The sequence below is a fragment of the Pteropus alecto genome, unplaced genomic scaffold (assembly GCF_000325575.1).
Source record: "Pteropus alecto unplaced genomic scaffold, ASM32557v1 scaffold81, whole genome shotgun sequence".
Lineage (NCBI taxonomy): Eukaryota > Metazoa > Chordata > Mammalia > Chiroptera > Pteropodidae > Pteropus > Pteropus alecto.
Window position 1 is genome coordinate 5,323,549 of NW_006433378.1, and position 26,351 is coordinate 5,349,899.

At 32.3% G+C, this 26,351-nt stretch overlaps 1 protein-coding gene and 1 pseudogene across 1 annotated transcript in view; one reads left to right on the forward strand and one right to left on the reverse strand.

Annotated features, from left to right (window-relative positions):
- RSRC1 (arginine and serine rich coiled-coil 1) overlaps nucleotides 1-26,351 on the reverse strand; it is a 369,031-nt gene that overhangs the window by 156,896 nt on the left and 185,784 nt on the right. Inside the window, exon 6 of the mRNA XM_025044223.1 lies at nucleotides 9,871-9,922. Within this exon, the coding sequence (XP_024899991.1) occupies nucleotides 9,871-9,922 (52 nt within the window). The remainder of the gene's footprint in view (nucleotides 1-9,870; nucleotides 9,923-26,351) is intronic.
- LOC112476844 lies at nucleotides 25,366-25,481 on the forward strand (annotated as a pseudogene).

Here is a 26,351-nt window from a genome sequence, read left to right on the forward strand (position 1 = left end):
ATTGCTGAATGAATAAGCAAACTGGTACAGCCATACAAAGGAATACTACTCAGCAATAAAAAGAAGTGGTGTTCACAACAATGCAGACAATTTGAAAAGCATCATGCCAACTGAAAGACTACAGACAAAAGTCTACATACTCTATGATTCCATTTATACAGCATTCTGAAAATAGCAAAACTATAGTGACATAAAGCAGATTAGTGATTGCTAAGGTGATAGGGAGAGAGAACTGATTCAAAGGAGTACAAGAGAAATTTCTGATAAAGATAAAATGTTCTTTATCAAAAATTTTGGTGGTACTTGCATGACTGTATATATTTGTCAAAACTCACTGAATTTCATACTAATATTGGGGAATTTTATTGTTTAAATTAAACCTTTTCTATACCTCTTTAGAGTCTTTTCATAACTACAAAAAAGTCAGAAAATAAAGACAAGCCAAATAAAAATTTTTTTAACAACCTTAAACTCCACCACCAGGGACAATAACCACTATTAGCATTTTGATATATAATACCAAGGATATTTTTCATTGTAAACATTAACTTCTGGTAAAAACTAAAATAGGATCATAGCTCACTTCATTCTGTTCCGGAGTCTCATTATTTTGAATTCCTAAATAGAGTACCAATGCTTCTATTTCAATAAATACATCATACACATTAAAAAAGAAAAACAGACTATGCTATGATTCTCCTAGTTGTAAGTAAACACCAAGAATTCCAACTGTATAATGACTTTTGTTGTTATTAATTATTTCAACATTTACAAAACTTTTACTTAACTCACAGGTCTTAAATTTTCTAAAAAAATTATTTTCTAGTTTTGCTAAATAAAATTCAAATAAATCCTTTATAAAAATAAAACAAAATCTCACCTTTATGGGATGACAGGATGATTAAAAATAACAGTAAACATTAAATAAACATTAATTAAAGATTTTTTTTGGAAGAAAGGATTATTTGTTGATTTGTTACCATTGACTCTGTAAATTTAGGGGAAGATGCTGTACTCGCACACAAAAAGGGCCACTCTATTTAAACAGTTTTTCTTTTTATTATTATTATGAAAGAAAAAAGAAACCCCAGGGTCTAAAATGTAATGAGTGATCCTATTAGTTCCACCAGACTAAAATCATACAGTCTACGTATGTGGTCTTTTCAGCCACATCTGTCATGAACCATTTTTACATCACAAAATGCAAAATACAGAGCACCGATATGGTAGATGAGACCTGGGAAAGTATTCATCATTTGATTTCCCCCCAGAAGAAAAACTGGCTCATATGAAGATAGGTTACAATTCTTTGCTGAGCATACTTAGAGCTTAGATATATTTTAGAATTAAACCTTAACATAATCCAAGCAACAAAGTGAAAACCATAAGGAAGTAAAGGATTAAATCAAATTTTAAAAAAAAGAAATCTCAATCATAATTTTCTTAAAATCCACATATTTTGCTTGGTTAGAATACATGGATCAATTATTTAAAAACATTTATAAGATATAAAAATGTATAAAAGTGCTTATCACATAGTAGATGCTCAATAAATAACACTCAATGTTTAAATATTTCATGTAACACATTTTATTAAGCATTTTATATACTGATCTCATATTTCCCCTTTTACATCAAAATGGAATTTTTACTAACATAAGACATACAGTATAAAAGAGTTCTGAATTATTTCCTTGACTTACCACTTTTTGGTAAATTTCTTTCTATAGTATTATTTTATTCTTACATGAAAACATAAACTATAATTTCCCTTATAGGAAAAAGTTGGTTATCATTCCAAACTTTTTAATGGCTTAAATTAAGAAATACTAAAAGGTGATTAATTTAAAAAAAACCTCATTACATAATTCTATTTTAGATAAATTATTTTCAACGATTCTAAAACTACTGAAAAAGAAACTGCACACTTGATATATAAACATCCAAATCTTATACACTTGTCAGTCTTTCAATAATGAAGTCTGAGAAAAATAAATTCGCAGACACCCAAGTGAATTGGCAACTGTAAGTGACAGAAGCCCTTCTAAATCCTCTGTTTACACTGGGGATTAGTGGAGTAGATTTTAAGTTGCAAACTGAACAGTCCATGGTCAAGGGAACCTGCTCCCTGTCAGCCCGCAGGGCATAAGGACAAAGCATGGTCCTGGTAGGAAGTGACCCATAAACGTATTCGTACCCAGGATTTATACAAAGCCAGTCTGCCTCACAGAAACTCCATATGACCATTAACTGGCCTGCAAGGCCTGCCAGGAGGCCTAATTACAGGTCTACAGAGCCCAATAACAAAAGCTGAAGGGCTTTAGCCTAAGGATGATCTGCTTTATACTGACTTGAGAGAGTCCATATAGAGGACCCAAAAGAAAGAGGTTTAGCTTTAAAATTCTCCCCAGAGATCCAGCATTGTACTCCAGTCTAGAAAGCCCACATGCAACATACTTCAGCTAGGCTTAAGCATACCACCCTCTCAAAATTAACATTCAACTACTGTCTGCTTAACATCTGCTCAAACATGGCAAGTCAGACTCTGGCTGATAGCTTTCTTCTTACTAAATATTATTAGGAATAAATAAGCCATTCAAAAATAAATGTGTAACTGATGCAAAAACAAACAACATACTTTAAAAAGCTATTTACTAAATGATTCTCTTTAGGGAAGCACTATTATATCTTTTTGGCCTAATATGAAGTCAAAAAGTGTCTTCATATTGGAAACTGAAAGTTAAATTAACATTATCAATTTGATTTTGCATTAAAGCTATTACATTTTATTTAGAATTTCTGAAGTTTACAGAAATCATATTTGATGAAAAAATGTTTTAACCAATGCCTAAGTCAATTAAACTATTTAAGGTTTTATTCATTTGTTTCTTTTTAAAAGCACTATTCTTAATTCTTGATAATTTCTAACTGCATATGCGTGCTCGTATGAGAAGGATGTTTGGCTCAATATCTCTTCTTTCATTACCTCATAAAGCCACTGTGGTGATGTCATAAAAAAGAACTCCTACTCCTACTAGCTAACATTTATAGTACACTCAGTTACATGTTAGGTGCTGTTCTAATCACTTAATTACATTAACTTATTTATGTCTCATAAAACTCTAAAGATATGCATTACTATTATTCCCATTTGATAAATAAAAAAACTGATTTTCAGCAAGCTTTAACAACTTTCACATGGTTTTATCAGTAAATAATGGAGTTGAGACGTACTCAGGCATTCTGACTTGAGAACTTAACCACCGTAGTATATTATCTTTCAGAATAACTGCTAATACTGACTCAATACTTACTGTGTATCAGGCACTGTTCTAAGTGGTCTGCAAATGTTAACTCATTTAAACTCCATAACAACAACCTCATCAATTATGTACTAATAATATCTCCATTTTATAGATGAGGAAAGTAAAACGGAGTAAAGGGGAGGTAAAATGCCCAAGCTCCCAGAGTTAGAAGTGAAGCTGGATATGAATCTAGACTATCAATATATAATCAAGTAGAAGGCAACATCAATAAAAAAATTTTGAAAACCATTTATATGAGATAGAAATTATCATTTGCTCTGTTTCTTTAGGCTTCTCCTACAATGAAAGCCTCTCATAATAAATCAGCCTATTTCTTGGAGCCACAGATCAGTGGTCAGAAACCTACTGAGCAAAACCTCTGTTAGCTTTAAATCAGGGTAGTAGAATGGCTTTCTATGCTCCCTGGAAACAGTACAGCATTATTATGGTAACCTCATTTGTAATTCTCAGAATCACAAATACTTAAAGCTATACTGGACTTTAGAGGGAATATTGAGACTTCCAAGGTCACATGGCTATGAAAAGAAAGGGTCAGGACTTACTTGGCTTCTAGATGCTTACTAGGTAACTACAAGAATAATATCTAAGCTTAACATGCTGCAGAAGAATTGGGATGGAGTGGGGCTCCTATGGCTAATACTTAAGCACAGCTTCTTACCTGGATATCGTATGTAAGTGTGTGTCACTTATCTGTGTTTTAAAATATTTAACCAGCTTCTATCCCAAGCGAAGGTCTCTGAAATACATGTCTCTAGTTAGGTTGAAGAAAAAAATATTGATGGTCAGAAAACATTACCCTGGATCTTTCAAAATAATTAGAAATTTAACTACTATGAGTACTCTAATAGTTAAGGAAAAGGACATTTTTGAGTGAAACTTTAGTCCTCTTCTATTACCAGTTAGAAAGCACTCATTTCAGAAGCAAAGGCTTAATTGAGGATACAAATTATTTTATTGTAAGGTAATTATAGCATTACACCTAACAAAACAAGGTATGTATTTGGTAAAATTTTCTATTACTCTTCTTTCTTCCCAATATAACTGGGGTTTAACCTATGGACAGAAATAGAGTCAGAAATCGTTGGATTTGAGTCCTGGTTCTGCCACTTATTAGCTATGTGATCTTTTACAAGTCATTTACACTTTCAGGATATTTGTAAAATAGAACTAATTAGCTCTCCATGCAGTGATGTGAGTCAAATGATAAAAGATTTATGAAAGTGCTTTGAAAACTATAAAGCACAATACAAAGGGTTGTAGACATTATTCAGAAAATGAAATATTAGATTTTTATGATAAAGGTGATTTACCATACATGCACTAAAAGCAATTTCTATTTTTTCTTATGACACCAGAGATATAATTTTAAAGGTTGCATGTGTCGGTAATTTTATTAAAACTAAAATATTAAAGTGATTTTAGAGAAAATTGTGCCTTGAAACTAATTGTGAAAAGAGTCATCTTTTCATGCTAATGAAAAATATTTCTGAAAAATCTCTCCTCTAAATCCTTCAAACCCATGAACATACTTGGCATAACATGATACTGTATATTTATGAAAACCTAAATAATATTTGGAAAGATCCTAAAAAGTCAAACAACAGTGAGAGCAAAAGTAACAGATACAAGTTTTTAAGTAAACTTATTATTCTTCTTCCTCCTCTGTGATGATCATGTGTCATTATCTTTTCTGTCATGCACTAACTTAAAATCTAAGATTAAAATGTCAGATTATGGCCCTATATTGTCTACATTTGAAGCCAGAAAATTTTTTCATACATTTACTTTAAAATCCATCAAACACTTAGGCTGTTTCCATGTCCTGGCCATCATGAATAATGCTGCTATGAACATTGGTGTACAAATACCTTTTCGGATATGGGTTTTCAAGTCTTTAGGGTAAATACCCAAGAGGGATTGCTGGATCACATGGACATGCAAGCAACCGAAGTGTCCTACAACAGATGATTGGAGAAAGAAGTTGTGGTACATATGTACAATGGAATGTTATTCAGCCATAAGAAGAGATGAAATACTGCCACTGTGACAACGTGGCTGGCCTCGAGATAATCATGCTAAGCGAAATAAGCCAGACAGAAAAAGTGTAAAACCACATGATATCACTTATATGTGGGATATAAACCTAAAAGCAACAAACGAACAGGACAAACAAACAGACACTTATGGGCACGGACAACAGACTAGTGGTTACCAGAGGGTAGGGGGTGAGGGGAAAGAGAGATGTAGGTGTGGTAAAAGGGGTCAAATATGTGGTGAGAGAAAGAAATCTAACTGTGGGAGGTGAACATACAATGCAATATATATATATATATATATTTTTTTTTTTACTGTTAAATTGTACACTTGAAACTTACTGGATTTTATTAACCAATGTTACCATAATAAAATTAGTTAAAAAAAAATCCATCAAACAGTGGTTATAAAGAGCACACCAGAATTTAAAGGTTTACTTTTCAGTTATCCAGATTGTTGTTTCTCTCAAAGACTTATACACCAAAAAGTAACAGCTGGAATTCTTTTGGGTATGTTACCACTCACCACAGCTGTTAAAACTGCTGGGAACGATTTGAGAATTTTAGATATGGTTCCTGACTTTCAGAAGTTTATTATTTCATTGGGAAAATAAATCCCGCACTCATGAAACAATTAAACATTAATATTAGCAGTATGTGAGTAAATATCAGCCTAAATGGTATGCACAGACTAGGACAAAAGGAATTCAAAGGAAGAGAGAAAGATCATGTGCTGGAAAGGGCAGGGAAATAATGTGGAAATTCTATTGCAGATGAGCCCTGAAGTGTTTGAAGAGGGAAGACGAAGGAGAAAGACATTTCTAGAAGAAACAAAATCATGAGCAAAGATTCCCAGATAGAAAACAAACAAACAAACAAACAAACAAACAAACACATCACTCAAAGAACAATGAGAAAAAGCACAGAATTCTAAGAAATAAAGACAGAAAAGTCTTTAGATCCACCATACAGAACCTTGGAACCTGAAGTATATAAGCGTAAAATTGATTTTGTAAGCAATAGAGAGCCAATTAATAATTCTGAGCAATGGAGTAGCATGACCAAATGGTGGCCGAGAGAATCATCTAGCAGTGGTATTTACAAAATGTATACAGAAATAAAGATTTCCAGTGGCTATCCTTTGCCAGGCTCCGGGCTAGGCACTTATTGTATTATGATATTTATCTTCACAACGACCCTGCAAGGTAGTTATTATCTCCTTCCTTACAAATGAGGAAATGATGGTATAGAGAAATCCCAAATCTAAATATTTTCAAACAAGAAATTCAAATGTGTGCCATGATCTAGTTGAGACAATAGGAGTCTGTACTCATATATTGCTGGTGGAAATGTAAAACGGTTCAGCTGCTGTGGGAAAGTTTAGTGGTTTCTCAAAATGTTAACCAAAGAATTACCAAATGATTCCACTATTATACTCCTAGGTATCTACCCCCAAAATTACAAATGGGTACTCAAACAAGTACAAATAAATGCATGTTCATAACACTATTCACAGTAGCCAAAAGGTGGAAATAACTCAAATTTCCATCAATATATAAGTGGATAAACAAATAGTGTATATAAATACAATGGAATATTATTCAACCATAAAAAGGAATAAAAACGGACACATGCTACACCATGGCTGTACCTCCAAACCATATGCTAAGTGAAAGAAGCCAAACACAAAAGGTCACACATAGTATGATTTCATTTACATGAAATAACCAGGATAGATAAATTCACAGAGACAGAGTGCCAATTAGTGGTCACCAGAAGCTGAGGTAACGGGAATGGGGAGAAAACTGCTTAATAGTAAGAGGTTTCACTTTGGAGTGATGCAAATGTTTTAGAACTAGTTAGAGGTGGTGGTTATAAAGCATTATAAATATATTTAATGCCTCTTTAAATATATAATTGTTCACTTTAAACACAAATGATTAATTTTATATTATGTGAATTTCACCACATAGATTACTTTTTATAATTAGAGTACTATGGTAAACTAGAAAATATACACATCTGTCATGTTCCATTTAAAACATCCTGTGTGGGCTAAACAATAAACACCAAACTGTTCAAGGTTACAGAACGAGTAGGAAGCAGACTTAGAACTCTTCCTGTATTCACCACCATCTCTCTGGAGAAGTAACAGAATTGAAGTAAGAGACCAATTAAGAGGTAATGGATTAACCTTTGGATGAAATGTTTGGCATCTAGTAAGGAGATGGCAGTGGGAAAGATAATAAAGGGATAAATATAAACAAATATTTCAAAATAAGAGTCATTAATTCTAGGTGAATGATTGTCTATAAAGAAGTCAAAGAAAAATTTTAATCTTAAATAGAAGAATGATAAAAGTATTCCTAAAGAGGAAAAGAAGACATCATGGCAGAAAGTGTTTGTATTTGGACTTAGTACCACAGAGTAAATGATTAGCTGCAGTTACCATTTAGATTCAATCTTACAAATTTACACAATTTTGCAACCTTCTGTGTCTTATTGCCATTTGAAGATTTTTAAAAAAACAACCTTCGTTATAACCTTAATTTCACATCACCCTTGAATTAAAAGTTTAAACAAGTTAAACCAAACACAAAATTTGATTTCAATTGCAATTTGGTAATGAACATGAAAAATGATTCTATCTAAATCTAGAGATTCAGCATAGCAAAGTAGAAAAATATAACAGTTTAGCACATATGAAATATAATCATAAATATAATAAAATTTGACTTCAAATTCATGTTTGGTACAATATGCATGACATCCTATCCATTTTGCTTAATGTTATTTTACTCTTTCAAAATCATACCACTAATAATCGTTGCCAAATATTCTAAATATATTTTACTTCCAAACCAGTAACATTATGAACATTCACTAATAATTCAAATAACAATACAATGGTTATATACAAAGCTTTCTTCTGAGACCTACAGAGTAAAAGACTAAATTTAATCAGCAGGATGTCTATATATGAACCCTATGGACTAGATCATGGTAATTATAAGGTTGAAATGAATCCTGTCTCAAGAATCCAACACACAGTCTTAATCCTTTCCCCGTACCCAGTTTCCAGGCCCCCAAATCGAAGGTGTTTTCCCTGGGAACTCAAGTAAACGCTAATGTGACAGAATGGGTATGCCGGACCTTCCTGTCCAGCCACTTCACTCTTAGGACCAGGCTAGACTTTAACTGCAAGCCTCATCAGACTGGCTCAAGTTCTTTTTATTCCCCTCCCTCCTTTTATTTTAATTGTTAATTTTTAACAATACAATGAACACCGTGAATTCATCACTGAAACAGAGTTCTGGAACCCTGACAGTAAGTTCTCCCTTATCCATCCATCTGCTTCCCCTCTCCAGGCAGTTCTCATTAAAAGCAGTACTGGATATTTTTCAAAGGGGTATAATACATTATATCATACTACGAAGCAATACATTCATAGAACTGGCATCAAAAAAGCAAAGTCTGGTAAAAATGGTTACTTAACCAGTGGCAGTGAAAAGTAAGACAGTTTTTTTTTGTAAAGTAATATAGCAAAAATGTACAAAAAGTTGCTCTAAAAATTAATGCCCACTAACCTCATAAACTCATTTTTTTATAGTAATCAATCCCACGAAAATAATCTAAAATTAAAAAGCACAATTTGTAATAGGATGTACATAACAGTGTTACTGATGAGAGGAAAAAGCTGAGACAACATATATAATCAACAAGAAGAAATTAATAAATAATATTACATCTAGCTAAGGTCTGTCCTTTGCTAATCTAGGCCAATATACATTTTTTAATTTGAAAACTGTCATGATGTTCTGAATGTTTCTCAAATATATAGAATCTAGCTTTTTATCCTTAATAGAATTGACAGCATTAAATTTTTAAAAATCAGGATGATGGCTGGGACCAATATAAACCAGTTAAACACTGTGAGGTTTAGACTGTCATATTTGTTTTATAATATTCTTCAAAATCATTAAAAGATGAAGAAATAAAAGAAAACTGTATAAAACTATTAAATGAAATTCTATATAGTTGTATTAATAGAAGCAAATATTTTCTGGACTAAGTACCATAAATATTTTCTTTTAAAGTTAGAGTTTGTCAATACTCAAATTATGAAATGAAAATATTTTTTCAAAGCAAAATGCCACTAAAGAATAAATGCATATTATGTAAATGATAATCATACTAATTAGCTTTATCCTATAACATAAAACCCTAGAGCAAGAAAACTTTAATTCATAAAATGAATACATACATAAAATACATAAAATAAAAGTGACTTGTATGTAATTTTATAAATAAAAAGGTAAAGAATGACCTTTAGGTAATATACTGTAGTAATAAATATTTAAGGTAAAATATGGCCATATATATATATAACCTAGATCTCATAAATTTGTGAGGATATACAAAAATAGGTGTTTTTCCTTTTGACCTACTGTAAGCATGTCAGGATTTATTTCAAGCTTTTCATTTAAATAAAGTTAATTATCAACACTTACCAGCAGCTTCAAGAACCAGCTGCAGTCTGGCTTTAGCTTGTTCAGCTGGTGGCTAAAAATCAACCACAAAAGACATTTACAGGTCAGTTTTAATAGATGGAGCTTTAATGCACTGTTATGCAGTATCAGAAAATTTAGAGAACTTTATTCTAATCAATATTAATATCCACCTACCTTTGAACAAATTGCATCATAGCAGTTCTACCAATCTACTCTCTCACTGTAGTAATCAGATAATACTTTTCATTAACATGATGCAAGAATAAAGTTCTTTCATTTTCTTTTTACTGGAAAAGGTTTTGTTTACTACCCAACATTGTACCAATCAGCAGTAGCTTACATAACAATAACTTAATAATGAGGTGAAACCCATACATTTAACAACATATTAGTTGCATATGGAAACATGTAAAGTGATTTATTAGAATTGAAACAACAACTTAAAGTCCAATACATCAGGCAAGTCATATCCTAAAACTAAAGACTTTGTTTTCCTAACTCTACTGGAAAGAAGCAATTGTGATAAAGATAGGACATGATGTGAGTTAAGTGCTTTCAATTCCTACTAACTGTCCTAATATGGTTCTCTCAATAAACCTTGATTCAATATAGTTGATAATGCTGAAATTAACTTCTTTCCTACCAGCGACCTTACTCTGAGATTTTTGGATAGATAATGTGTTGATGGTATCCAAACTATAACAGACTGTATCAAGACTATGATTTTTATGAAAGACCTGTTAAAAACTATTTTTAATACTTAACACTTCACAATATATTTATAAAGATGTAAGCATGTGACTAAACAAACATTTATATACAATCATTTGAGAATTAACATTTCACAAAATATATTAGAATATTTCGTTACTTGTGAAATAAAGCTTAAATAAAAAGCATTAAATAACTGGATATAGAAACGTGCTCAGAAAGTTTAAGAATTTGAATGGTGCTTCTGAACTGTAAGAAACAGGATGGGAGAGAGTTAAATGAGATGGGAGGGAAGACAGGGGAGAGCTTTTTATAACATAGAACAGGGGTTAACAAACTGCAGCCCTAGACCAGTGGCTGGTTTTGTAAATAAGTTTTATTGGAACACAGCCATGACCATTTGTTTATATATTGTTTGTGGTTGCTTTTGTGCTCAACTCAACAATAGCAGGAAACTTATGTCTATCAAAGCCTAAAATATTTATCAACCAGACCTTTAAAGAAAAGTTTGCTGACCCCTGACATAGAAGATGGAGGGACTTAACAAGAATTTGAAACAGCAGGGTGATGAGATGAGATCTGTACTTTGATACATCATTCTAGCCGTATGAAGTGAAAGGCATGTGACTGGAGGCCAGGAGCGCAGTTAGGGAGCAATTAAAGAATTCCTGGAGAAAGATAAAGAGGGCCTGAGGTGAAGCAGTAGCAGTAAGGTTGGACAGGAAGAACTAGATTTGAGAAATATTTAATTGGTAACATGTTTGGGTGTGAGAGGAGGAGCTGACAAACAAAAGAGTACTTTATGTCATATATTTGTAGAGAAAATGTATGTAAGTGTGCTTTATAAAGTATTGGATGCGTGACATCAAATTAAAATATCACAGCAAAATTCTAATGGCAGACTGACACTTACTGAATAATTTTTCTAACAGTTATATAAACTAAATTGCCTATATGGGCCAAACAGTTAATATAAACATTTACGATGATAAAGGCAAATGACATTAGACATCAGTATCAGGGAGCACAGAGAGTGTGGAGAACTGTGGAATACACGGCCCCGCCAAAGCAAGCAGTTGATACTCAGCACTAACTCACTGTCATCATGCAGAACTGCAACTCCAGGCTTACAAAATTTCTTGATTTTTCGTGAGACTTTAAGTCACTACAAAGACTAATACTGTGTAGAACACACAGCACTTCTAAGAGCCAGGTTCAATCCCAAGAAAGTTTGTGTGCCTATGTCATCTACTTAACACACACAATAGAAACGTGATACTTTGTGCAATATAACATAACTAGAAAGGCAAGAAGAAAATGATGTTCTGAATAGCAGTTCCCAATGAAGCTAAGAATTATGAAGCATACATTTCTGAGGGTCCAATAAGCAGCATCCTTTGATAGAAAAATGTTAGACACTTTATTGATTAAGATATTTCATGGGAAAGTTTATGTACTTTATAAGGAAACATTATTTTTAATAATTAAGAATATGTAAGACATAGAAAAATATATAGAATGAGTACCCACATCTAATAAAATATTAACAATATTGTTAAAATCTCTTACCCACAAAATCTTCCTCTATAGCACCCCACCCCCAATTTATAACTACTGTCTTGAAAACGTGGTGATTACCATTCTGAAGGAAAGATTTTTGATGGTTGATAATTATGATAATATCACCTACTAAGATATATTTATATCTTCATTAATTCCTCTAATAAGCTATAACATAGGATTCATATTTCAAAGATAAAGAAAATCAGGGAATCAGAACAGTTTAGTAACTTGCCTCAACTAGTGAATGACAGACTGAAATCAAGACCTTCTGCTCCAAATCTCAGGATCTTTCTAACTAAATCACGATATTTATGAAGTCAAAGCAATTAATTTCATAGATATAAAAACATAAGGATAGGTTTTTGATTTTGTTCAAAAGACCAATCTGTTCAAAATACTACATTTGTCCCAGTAATGTAAATGAAATGTAATTCCATTCTAAATACATTCGCATATACTAATATAACTTCCTAATTTTATTTGTGAAATATAGGGACCAATTCAACTATGGGATAAAAATACATTGTTAGGTTCACCAGATTTTTTAAAGTAATTTTTATTTTTACTTTTAAAAATATTTGATTTCATTTCTCAAGTACTGGATTCATTTCTCAAACATTATTCTTGTATAGGGAATTCAGATACAAATGTTCTCTCACTTTCTGTCCATCTGCAAATATCTTTCTTTTACTCTGACTGGTGAATAATTTGAATGGATATGGGATTCTTGGTTGCAGTCTTTTTCTGTCAGTCACCTTCCCCTCAAATCCTTTCCAAGGGCCCCCTAACACTGTTTCAGCTTTAAATTTGTCCCAGAAGAGGAAAGGCATCACAACAGGTCTCTTGGCTGAAACCTTCCAGGTCTCACCTGCCTATGTGAGTCAGTAGCTTCTTGGCTCAGAAAAAAATCATTTGGAGCTGGGAATGGAGAGTAGACTGGCAGATACATATTGCTATCATTCTGATTGCTTTCTACAGTTACTTTTTAAAAAAAGATTAAGAGGAAAATAGAAACAATATAGAGTTAAAAGAACATTTTATACTAATCCATTTTTAGTTAAGTATCATCATACTAGCAGGCTTAGAATGAAAATACCTTTGGGGCTTGCGTGCCAAAATTTCTAATGTTTTATCTATTTTAGAATATATTAGATCCTAGGGATTACCATGAATTCCATCTAAAGTTGGTAAATGATACTGTTATTCAGAACTAGAAATCAAACCTTATTTAATAAATAATAATACCAAATACAAATGCACGGAATACAGCAATTTCTCAATATAAGAATTATACAACAAGGACATATTTAAGAACACAATGTCACAGTTATATTGTGTGAAGTAAACTTACAAAGAAAAAATTATATTCCATTAAAAAATAATATTCCTTACATGAAAACTAGTAATGCATAATTGCATAAATATCAACAAAATTATAAAGAATATGTTGTTCCTTAAAAATAAATTTTAGTACTGACATTAACAGAACAGTAGGAAGACTATGAACTTTTACGGTAAGTTTTTAAAGGCTGTAGTAAAGTTAAAACACTATTGTGTTATGATACCCCAAAAATATATATTAGCATAGATAATATACTGTAATTTTAACTCATTTAAAGAATATTGTACTTCTGCTAGAAATTCTTATCATATAGGGCTTACAAGAAATGTTAAAAGGTCTTCTTTATGCAGAAATAACCAGAAATAAGAATATATAGGGTTTAAAATTTCTAAATTAATAAAGGACTTTTAATGGGGGTGAGGGGGTTGGTAGTCTTTCTATTGTCATGAATTCTCCAGAACTGCCCTGCCCTTTCCCTCCCCTTGGTAGCTAAGAATACCTACTTAACTCCACTTGTAAGCCCTGGTTTTAGAGAGGAGTATCCAGATTCTTAAGAAAAAACAAAAGCCCTAAGATAAAACTAAAATATAAGTCCGTTTCCTGATGGCTTGAAGAGGTGACTATCCTCAATGTCTAGACTTTTTCCTTTGACCTTGGATTTATCCTTATTTAATCCAATTCCCTGAGTTCCTTATAAATAGACTGCACATCTAGATTCTCAAAATACTGCCAAAGCTAACATTCAAGATCAGCACAATCATTTAAGCCATGACTATATAAAAAAACAGCAGCAAAGAGAAGCCTATTCTTATATAAACCAGTCACCTAAAACTAAACTATTTAAGCTATCTGTTCACCCTTCTCACTTCCTTTCATATTCAGTTCCCTGAACCCCTGGCCACCAATATGGAATTCTGAAAGTTGACAAAAATATGGCCATTCTAGCTGCCACAGTGACTGTACCATTTTAATTCCCACTAACAGTGTAGAAGGGGTCCAGAGTCTCTACATCCTCGCCAACACTTGTGCTGTGGTATGTATATACACACAAGGGAGTATTATTCAGCCTTAAAAATGAAGGAAAGTCTATAATATACTCCAGCATGAATAAGGCTTGAGGACCCTTGTGCTAAGTATAAGTGAGTCATAAAAAGAAAACACTGTATAATTCTACTCATATAAGGTACTTAGAGCAGTCAGTATCATAACTTAGAGCTGCCAGGGGATTAGGGGGAGGGGAAAATGGAAAGTCATTGTTTAATGGGTATAGAGTTTTAGTTTCACAAGATGAAAAGAGTTATGGGGATGGATGGTGGTGATGGCTGCACAACAATGGGAATGTATTTAATACCACTGAACTGTACACTTAAAAATGGTTAAGATAGCAAATTTTATGTTAAGTGTATTTTATGACAATAAAAACAAAATGAGAAAAATACATACAGGGGTGTTTACTTATAGGACTTGTATTGTGAGAACCTTCCATCCGAAGAGAATGTACAGAATAAATATTTCAGATCTTATAGACACATGGTGTTCGTTAGCGTACTATTAGGCCCTCATCGGGTGTTTTCTTTACATTCAATTGTTCAAGATTCATTACTTTTACTTGTTCAAAAATATTATAGATCACCTCTTATGTATAAGGTACCATGCTACAAGTTGAGGATAAAAAGAGAAATAGATATAGCTTCTGGTTTCAAGGATCTAATAGTATAATGACAGAGAAAATAATAATTTAAACAAACTACTATTTACTAAATGTCTGCATTGTGCCAAGCATGTGTGATATTTCTACCTTAAATTTTTTTCAAAGAGCTTCACTGAGATATAATGGAACTACAATAAAATTATTTAATCAGTTTGATAGGTTTTTGATATACTCATAAAGCCATGAAGTGTCACTACTGTTAAGATAACGAGCATATCCATCACTCTAAAATTCTCCACATGTCCTTCTTTAATTCTTCCACGCCTCTCTGTGCCTCCACTCCACTTCCCAATCTTCAGGCAAACATTGATCTGCTTTCTATCACCACACATTACTTTGCATTTCCCAGTATTTTTTATAGTTGGAATCATACAATATGTATTTTGTTTTGGTATGGCTTTTTAACTCAATGTAATTGTTTTAAAATCCATCCACATTGTGTGTATATCAGTACTCATTCTTTTTAATTGCCATATTCCACTGTCAGGATACTCTATATTCATTCAGTCTTTATTCATTCACCTGTCAGCATTCAAATTATTTCCAGTTTTTTGGCTACTACTAAAAATACTATAAACATTCACATACAATTCTCTGTATAACTATGTGCTTTCATATCTCTAGGTATAAATATCTGGCATTGGCATGGCTGAGCCACATGGTAAATATATGTTTAACTTTAAAAAAAAGTTACCAAACTATTTCCAAAGTGGTTTTACATTCCCACCAGCAGTGTATAAGAGTTCCAGTTACTCTACATCCTAGTAATGACTTAGTACAGTCAGTATTTAATTTCGAAATTCTAATAGGCACCTCATTGTAGCTTTAATCTATATTCCTCTAATGATTAATGGTGTTGAGCATCCTTTCATGTGCCTATTTATTATCCATATATCTTCCTTGGTAAAATGGATGCTCAAAACTTTTGCCACTTTTTATCGGATTGTTTTCTTATTAAGTTTTCAGAGCTCTTAATTATAATGAAAGTAATTTTTCATATATGGGGTTTGCAAAACCGACATACACACACAGAGAGAATTGTATATTTATATTTATTTTCTGGATAAAGTCCTTCCATGGTTATAGCTAAGAAATCTTTACCTAACTCCAATTCACAAAGATTTGTCCAAGGTTTACACCTACAAGTTTTATAGTTTATGTTACATTTAGTTCCATAAAACAAATTTAATTTTTTATATAGTACAACATTATACACTGAAAAACCTTCTTTTTTTTTTTTTTTTTAATGTTGCTATCCAATTGTTCCAACATCATTTATGGAAAAGACTATCATTTTCCACTCAATTGCTTTTTCACCTTTGTTAAAGTCAATTGGGGATATATGTGTGTGTGTGTGTATATATATGTATAATTAGACTATTCTGTTCCACTGATCAATTTGTCACTTTTGGTACTAATAATACTCTGTCTTGATTGCTATTTTATATTTATTTTTATATTAACTCTTGATACCTGATAGAGTCCTCTAACTTTTTTCTTCTTTTTCAAAGTAGTTTTGGCTCTTCTGTTTTTTGTATCCCAAATTTTATCAATTTCTACCAAAAAAAAAAAAAATAGCCTGCTAGGATTCTGCATGGGATTGCGTTGAATCTACATATCAATTTGATGAGGAAGGACATCTTAATACTAAATTTTAGCCTGGTATATCTTTTTCCATCATTTTTACCTCTTAGTCTTTATATCTGAAATGGTTTTTTTAATAGGCAGCATCATCTTTAACTTATCATCTTCTACTTTATATCACTTCATATATACTATAAAAACCTTATAATAATATACTCATTTCTCTCCTTCCAGCCTCTGCATCATCATCATCATCATTGCTGCTATATATTGTTATAAATTCCACAATATATTATGTTGTTTATGCTTTAGTTATCTTTTTAAAAATATATATATCTACCCATGTAGATATTTCTACTACTCTCTATTATTTTATGTCAATTCACGTTTCCATCTATTATCATTTCTTAATGCTGAAAGACCTTCCTTTGACATTTCCTGGGTGCAGGTTGTTTGGTGATAAATTCTTTCCATTTTTGTGTGTCTTAAAAAAAAAAAAAATCTTCTTTTGGCTTTCAGTTTTGAAAAATATTCTCCCAGAGCACAGAATTCTTCGTTTATAAAACTTTTCTTCCATTATTTTAAAGATGTTGCTTTACTGTCTTATAGTTTGCATTGCTTCCAATGAGAAATCTACTTTCAAAGTTATCTTCGGTCCTTCATACATAATCACAATGAGTATTCATTTTTTATTCTATTTGCTTTTAAGATTTTCTCATAACTGGTTCTAAGCAGTTTGATTATTATACAACTTAGTGTAATTTTCTTCATATTCTTGTGCTTGGGGCTTGCTGAGCTTCTTGGAACTGTTGGTTTACAGTTTTTATCAAATTTGGAAATATTTTGGTCATTATTTCTTCAGTTATATTTTTGTTGCCCCCTTTTCTTACCTTTCCTTTCAAGACTCACTCTTATTCCATGTATATTGTATATTTAGCTGCCTAAAATTGTACCACAGCTCACAAATATTCTTTGATTTGTTTTTTTCAGTCTCTTTCTCTACAGTTTCTTTTTGGATACTTTCTTTTGCTATGTCTTTAGTTCACTAATTCATATTTTACAATATAGCATCTCCATTAATCTCGTCTAGTGTACTTTTCATTTTAGACATGTAGTTAGTTTTCTGTGTAGAATTTAGTTTTTTTTAATAGCTTTCATGTCTCTATTTAATATGTTCAGTCTTTCTAGCAATGCTCTGACCATAAACAATATAGTGATAATAATTCTATTAATGTCCTTGTCTATTAATTCTGTTATTGTGTCAATTATGGGTCAGTTTTAACTGATTGACTTTTCTATTATATGTTATATTTCCTTGGATTTTTGGATGCATGGTAGGTTTTTATAAGATGTCAGACATCATGAATTTTATTTTGTTGTGTGCTGGATATTTCCGTATTCCTATAAATAGTCTTAGTCTTTGTTCTGGGATACAGTTACATCCTTTGGAAGCAGTTTGATCCTTTCAGTTCCTGCTTTGTAGGCAGGACCAGATAGCTCTAAGTTTGTAGTTGATTTTTACCCACTAATGTTTTTTTAGTACTTGATTGGAAGCACCATGAATTATGAGGTTTTCTATACTGGTTGTTGGGAATAGGCACTATTGCCAACTCTCTATAAGTTAACAGGCACGATTTCCTCTAATCACTTCAGGTGGTTTTCCCCCAAGCCTTAGATAGTTTCCTCACGTGCACATACTGATAAGTAGTCTATTGAATACATGAAGGGGACTCTCTGCAGATATCCTGTAGCTCATTCCTCTCTGGTAACCTGCCCTGTGATCTCTAGAGGCTTTGGCCTCCCTGGTATCACAGCTTCGTGTTCTCAACTCAAAGAGACCATCAGGCTCTAACTAGGTTTTCCCTATCTGTGGCATGACCTGGAAACTTTCTCTAGGCCTTAAGCTGGAACAACTGAAGGGCTCACCCCATTTTTCCCATCTCTCAAGAATCACTGCTCTTCATGCTTGATGTCTTGAGAGCTGTTTTTTCAAATAATTTGTCCAATTTTTTTTCTTTTATTTTTATTAGTTGTTTCAGGTGGGAGAGTAAATCCAGTCTCTGTTACTCCATATTCATTGGAACAGAAAGTCCATTATTTCTTTTAATACTACAACAACCTTATGAGGTAAAGTTTCTTGCTCAAAGTCATGTAGCCATTTTTTCTAATGCGTGTTAACAAAAATGCATTATCTATACAAATAAACCTATAAGTTCCCTTTGGACAACTTCTACATCCTTTTCCTAAGTAATCTACATTCTTTCAAAGCTCAGCACAAGAGGTATCACCTCCTGAAAACCTCATCAGTTCCAGCTTATTTTCTTCCTGACTCCTTTCACGATGGTTACAATTTTCTGCTTTATGTTCTTGCAATGCCCTGGGAATACATGTATCAGCACATCTTCAGTATAATTATTCATTGTGTTGTCTTTATTTCCTTTTTTGAAGGCTATCAGCTTCTTGAAGGTAACGACTATCTGACAGTTTTATATCATTAGCACCTGGAAAAGTGTCTGGAAAAGTCAACGTTCAGTAAGTATACATTTGAAATAAACTTCCTTGTAACTTTTAAAATCCTTATAAGTATTATATATAAATTAATTTTGAAGTATTAATTTCACCGAATTTTATCTGTTAGGAAGAATTTACCTAATTCAAATAGCTAGACGTTTGAAAGAATAATATGTTATTAGGGAAATTATAACAAGTAGTAATAATGAACCATGTCATCTACATATAATTAATAAGTTTTTAAACCAACCTATTTGGTTATAGAATGCAATTCTTAAAGTGATCATATGAGCTCCAAATATATATGTGGTAACATCTACGTGCCATAACTTTCCAGGCCAACATGACAGACATTCCTAAGAAAGACCATAAGCTACTTGAAAAAAAAAATTAACATCTTTTTTGGACAAAAATATAATAGCTATTATTTATTGTATGCTTTCATGTTCCAGACCCTTTGCTAAGCACTTTACATACATCTCATTTAAGAAAATTCTCATAACACTCCTGACAAGGCAGGCATTCTTAATGCTATCATTTAGATGAAGAATAAATTACCTTAAGTCACAAAAATGATAAAGTGGTAGAACCTGAATTTTAATCCAGATCACAAAATCTCTGTTCTTAAAACACTGTACTGCCTCATATTTTGAGATCCATTTGTTTATTAACTTTCATGGGGGAAAAAAAAGTCTAATAATTTTTGATTGCCATAAAACAAAGTTAAAACTAAATTTTCTTTAGCCTTTTGGATGTAGCTTCTAATGATCTTAATGGTTGTAAGCACCACCTTAAAAGCTCATTTTAATCAAGCTTTTTCAGATGAATAACTTGAAAAATATTAAACATATTCACAGTATAGGTACTGTGCCATTTGCTTTAAAGTAAAATGCAATCTCACTATGACAGACACACATATCAACAGCTTATCATATTTCTGGCTATATTTCATTTTAACAGTTACTATAATTCTATCTCTTAGGATCGAGGTCTAAGCTAGAAATATTACAAGTAGCTCAAAAATAGATTTATCTTGCCTCTAGAACGTAGCACCAAGTTGGTTTAAATAAAGACAAGAAAAGAAAAGAATTAAACCTATGACACATATTCTGTTCTCGATAGAAAATTCATCTTAGAGTTTTACCAAACATTTTCTCTGAAGAGTTTAAGAGGTTTGCAAAAAAGTTATATAATAGCTATTTTCTTTATTATAAACTAGAGAAAAATGTAATTTTATAGTGTCTTTTATAGATGAGGAAGTTTAAATAAAGAGGTGAATCTTAACCTAAGATTACACAGCCTTGAAGGCCTGTTTAAGAAGCCCATATTCATGATCCCATTAAATGATGCTGCTCATATACTATACAAATACATAGCCATGCTTAATTGTTTATAAATTGTCCATGGCAGCAAGCGGCAGGGTTGAGCAGTTAGTTGTGGTACAGATTGTATGGCTCAGAAGGCCTAAAATATTTATCTGATCCTTGATAGAAAAGGCTTACTCCCCATCTAGACTGCTATAGCTGTATCTTTTCCATTTACCTTTTCCATCCTATATACAGCTACTAAAATTATTCTCACAAAACAAGGTTCTCATTAAGCTGATGCTTAAAATATACTCTGCATTGCTTCTAGAGCTAAGCATAAACTTATCACTTTAATTTTCAATACTATCAATAATATCCCAAGCTTAGTCTTCTATCCTTATTTTTCAACCATGTCTGTACGCATAGCTAACATTTCAGCAATATGTCGCATGTCACTATTTCTCAACCACATCATGCAGAACCCTCTATTTGGAATTTCCTTTTCACCAGTCATCCTTAGTTGCAGAAACGCTGAAATGCCACCACATTTACCAGCCCCACATAGTTAGATGAAAATAGTATGCACTTATTTAATGGCTCATAGAACACTGAAATCTTTGTGAAAATGCTACAGACTACCTCTCTAGTCTTTCATAATGAGGGCCCTCTCCCTTCCTCAATTTCCTTCATTCCTAGCCCCAGCTATGGAGCCTCACTACTTAAACCACCTTGTAGTAATAGAACTTAAGAAGAATGCTTAGATTTGGAAAGGACGCAGCTTTATCTGAAAGCAAGGTAGATGAAGTAGGAATTCCCTCCTCTCTGTGTAGCCAAGGTAAGCAGGGAGACAGAAGAAGAACTTTGGCTATTTTACTGCAAGTTTAGAAGCATAAAACAAACAAAATGGAAGAAAGCGCAAATTCAAACCATCATCTACTTGTGACAGCTACACAATTGTGCTACTGAGTAGAAATGTTTACTTAACACTTTGCTGTTAGAAACTGAGAACTTTTTTGACAGCTAAACTAAGAGATTTTCCTATAGAAGTAGGAAATTAAGACTTTTTAAATGCATCAGTTATTTGTATGTTAGGCTTCTCAGAAATTCTAAAATAATGCCATGTAAAACAAGTATATCTACTAATAGTTCTAGACATGGCATTGAGGTTAAAGTAAAATTAGATTCAATAACACAGTTGTTTATATTTTGAAAGGTCAAACACAAATAATTTGTTTTCTATTTTTTTTCTAAAAGACATAAAAGGATAAACATTCGTATGGTTCTAAACTCTATTTTAGTATCTTCTTTTTTAACATCTTTGTAGCCACCTACTTTTGCTTATCACAATTTTAAGTATCAGTACATCTTTTAGTCCCTAAATATTAACATTTTAGGATGGTCTACAAGACATTATTTTAAACAATTACATAAATGTCTTTCCGGATCTTTTCAGAATTCAGTTTAAAATAATACTTCCTATGTTTAAAATCCTTTGTAGCATTACAACGGCTATTTCTAAGAACTTATTCGCTGTGACTACTTTTCTTTGTGCTTTTTGACTTTGTCTCTCTCCCTTCGTATCACCTTATGACTGCTGAGAAGGGAATGGTGTTCTCTGCAGTACCAATTATCTGGAATAGTCTACCTATTTTTCTTTGCTTTACTGACTTCAGATAAGTTTTAACAGTCTTAACAAAAACTTTTATGTTTTATTCCAAGTTATATTTTCTTTGAGTGCAGTTACTTTACTTTGCCTATAAAAAAATCTTGCAAAATTCCTTTTTTGAAGCATTATCCCAACTAAAGGACAAGAGATAGAAATATTAGAAAGTTTTTTAAAACATGTTTTCTCCTCAAAAAATCCATAATATATCCAGTTGTTTGAAACATTGTTTTCAAAACGGGTAATGATACAGATAAACCTACAAAAGGTCAAGTAAATATTTTATTTATTTTGTTTCCATAAAAGTATTGCATAAAATAACTTATCTGATTTGAGCGATTTACTAAGACATTTTATAGATGGAATATTTGCAATCAAGGTATGTTTCACATGTGTCCAACAGTTTTATACAGGTAAAGGAAAGGCAAAAGATTGAGTATCAGAACATCTATATTCTAGTCTTGACCATGTGGTTGCTAAGACCTATAGTTTCCTCATGCATGAAAGTATGCCCATCACAATGTTTTTGAAAAATAGAAGAATATGCTCAACAGAAGAATTGTTAAATAAATAATGTTCAAACTCCATGATAAAAGCATAACAGTAGTGAATATTTCATATGTTTTAAAGACATTAAATAACATGGAGAAATGTTAAATTATATTTTTGGAAGACTTCAAACCTATATATGAAAAATGATCCAGATTTGTAAAATAATTAAAAATAAAATGCATATATTAGAAAGAACTAGAAAAAATATACATATAGCCAAAGGGTAACAATTTTTATTTTCTTCTCTATCCTTAATTCCACCTGTGTTTTCTAAGTCCTACTTAGAAAGTCCTACTAAGTCCTATGACGTACTACTAAGGAAAATGGGTATTATGACAAAAGTAAAAATCTTTAAAGATAAAGAAAATAATTTAAAAAATTTGAAGACTATTAATTTTTTTTAGTTTGTGATAAAGTATGTTTATGTCACACATTTTAGTATATTTAAGTTTGCTCTAAAAACGGCAAGACTATTTAAATTTTACCTGTAATCTGACATTTGACACCCATTTTTACTACTACCATGAGGTTAAACACAAATTTTGCTAAGAGGTTAATTTTATAATAGATAAATGTACTAGCCTTTGGCCTCAGGAGACCTGTGATCAATAACTGGCTTAAATAATAAGTGAAAATGATGTAGATGGTCAGATACTGGCTTTTTAGTTGACATTATTCTAATCACAAAACCACTTCACAATTCATCATAATTAACGATCTCTGCTTAAGGAAAGCCCAAAACCATGGATGTTGTTAATCATGATTAAAAAGTATTGGCAGAGCCTTGATTTCTAGCCTACGTTGCCTGTTGCCATTTTTCTTTTAGAATTCTAACATAGAGTGCAAGTAACACATATATATCATGAATACATTATTTCTTGGGCTTTCATTCTAAAAGAATCAGATCCCTCTGTCTTTATTACCAGTATACTCCTGACCCCTCCTTGCTGACCTAAAAAACTAGGTAAATTAAGTCCTCTTTTTAGTCTTGAAAATTGCAATACTAATATAATCCTATATTCAAAAGTACAGCTTTATACGCTTTAAAATTTCCTACTATAAAAGGGCAACAAAACAATACATTATCATAGTAACCTGAGTATGATAACCACCATTCTTTATCACTTGACTAAGCCCCAGTTGATTTTCTTAAAGAACTGACCATCTAACCAAAAGGGCAGCTGTGATCACTCAGATATTTCAGATACATTCTTTTAAAAAAGTAAAGATAGGAAATAACTTAAATCTCCAACAATAAAGAACTAGTTAGGTAAATCTACTCAATGAGACATAGTGTATCTATTAAAAACAAATGACAATGACAATATTAAAATTTAAAGTATGCAAAATTGCCTACCAACCAGAAAATTACAGAGTACTATATATTAAGAATATTTAAACTATTCATACCTTTTGACATAGGATTTTCATTTCAAAAATCTAGCCTTGATACCCAACCATTCAAGACTGACCAAAATACTTGATGAACATAGATGCAAAGATTCTCAACAAAATATTAGCAAACTGAATTCAACAATACATTAAAAGGATTAAACACCATGACCAAGTGGGATTCTATCCCAGGGATAGAAGGATGGTTCAACATCCATCAATCAGTCAATATAATATGTCACATTAATAATGCATAGAAACCATATGATCATCTCAGTAGATGCAGAAAAGCATTTGAAAAACTGAACATCTTTTTATGATAAAAACTCTGAACAAAGTGGGTAGAGAAAGTACATAGCTCGACATAATAAAAGCTACATATGACAAACCCACAGCTGAAATCATATTCAATAGCAAAAAAGGTGAAAGCTTCTCCTCTAAGATCGGGAAAAAGACAAGGATGCCCACTATTACCACTTACTTCAACATAGTATTGGAAGTCCTAGCAACAGTAATCATACACAAAAAGAAATAAAAGGCATCCAAATTGAAAAGAAAGAAGTATTTGCAGATGGCATGATACTAAATGGAGAGGATCCTAAGGACTCCATCAAAAAACTGTTAGACACACACACAATGGAATACTATTAAGCTTAAAAAAGTATGAAATCTTTCCATTTGTGACAACATGGATGGACCTAGAACAGTATTATGCTAAGTGAAATAGGTCAGACAGAGAAAGACAAATACTGTATGATTTCATTTATATGTAGAATCTGAAAAAAAAAATGAATAAACAAAACAAAACAGAAACAGACACATAGATGTAGAGAACAAGTTAATAGTTGCTAAAGGGGAGAGTAAGGGAATGAGAAAAAAAAAAGAATTTGGCCTAAAGTAATCATTTAATATACAAAAGACTTATGCACACAATGTTATCTATGAGAGCAAATTATTGAAAAATGGTTGAAAGAAGTATACTAGCAAGTTTCCAACAATGGGGGAATAAGTGAATTTATCGCATTATGTTGATATACTAAAATATAATGCAGCTATTAAAAATACAAAAATCAGACGTGTTTCCTTAGTGAGCAGTTAGCATGTCTGCTTTACATGCAGAAGGTTCTGGGTTCGCACCCCAGTGGGGCCACGGTCCATGGTCTACGGCCATGCCACCCTGAACAAGCCTGATGTTTGATCTCAGAAGCTAAGCAGGGTCGGGCTTGGTTAGTACTTGGATGGGAGACCACCTAGAAAGACCAGGTGCTGTAGGCATAAATAATAATAATAAATAAAAAACAACAACAATAAAAAAAGCCCCAAATCATGACATTAAAAATTATTCAAACTGTACTGTTAAGTGAAAATACAGAATACAAATTTAGATTATACTTTAGATTTACATGAAATATATATTACAACATGGGCACACAGAAGAAGGATGTGAAAAAAATTATCCAAAAATTTTATAATACTATGTTCTTACTTCCAGTAATGACAACAGAAGGAAATAGGTGTATACCTGGACAAAATGACTAAAACCAACCATTTTAGAGCACTGGGAAATAACCAAAGGCGAACAATCTGAGAAGTATTTACTGAGGCACACTGTTCATCAAGTAAGAGTGTCATGTTTTGACCTTCTTGCTTGGGGCACACTACCTCCCCCTCAACTTGAATGGCAAAAACCACAGCTTTTGGCACCAAGGGAATGGACTTGGTTCAGAGCAGTAGCAGAACAACTAGATCTTTACTGGGAAGATTTTCAAAATGAGAGACATAGATTGTGAATTATAAACTATCCACACCAGGCTGTCTAATAAATTATGCATGTGTGCAGAAGGTCTCAGAGGACATGGTGAAGATTAAAAGCCTGAAACACTTGTAAATCTGTTCCACCTTGGAAGGTATTCTTCATCTACACTCATAGTATGGCCGCAGTGCAAAAGCTTTACTTTTTTGAGGGATCATTCATTGACCACTAAACTATACAGGCACAGGAGAGACCCTTAAGGCAACAATACCAACAAATACACAAAAACTGATCCGAGACATCAACAGTTGAACACTGCAGGGGAATCAAATTTCACAGATTGAGTCTAGGAAATATGTGACGAAATAATGGCCCCAAAATACCAAATTTGG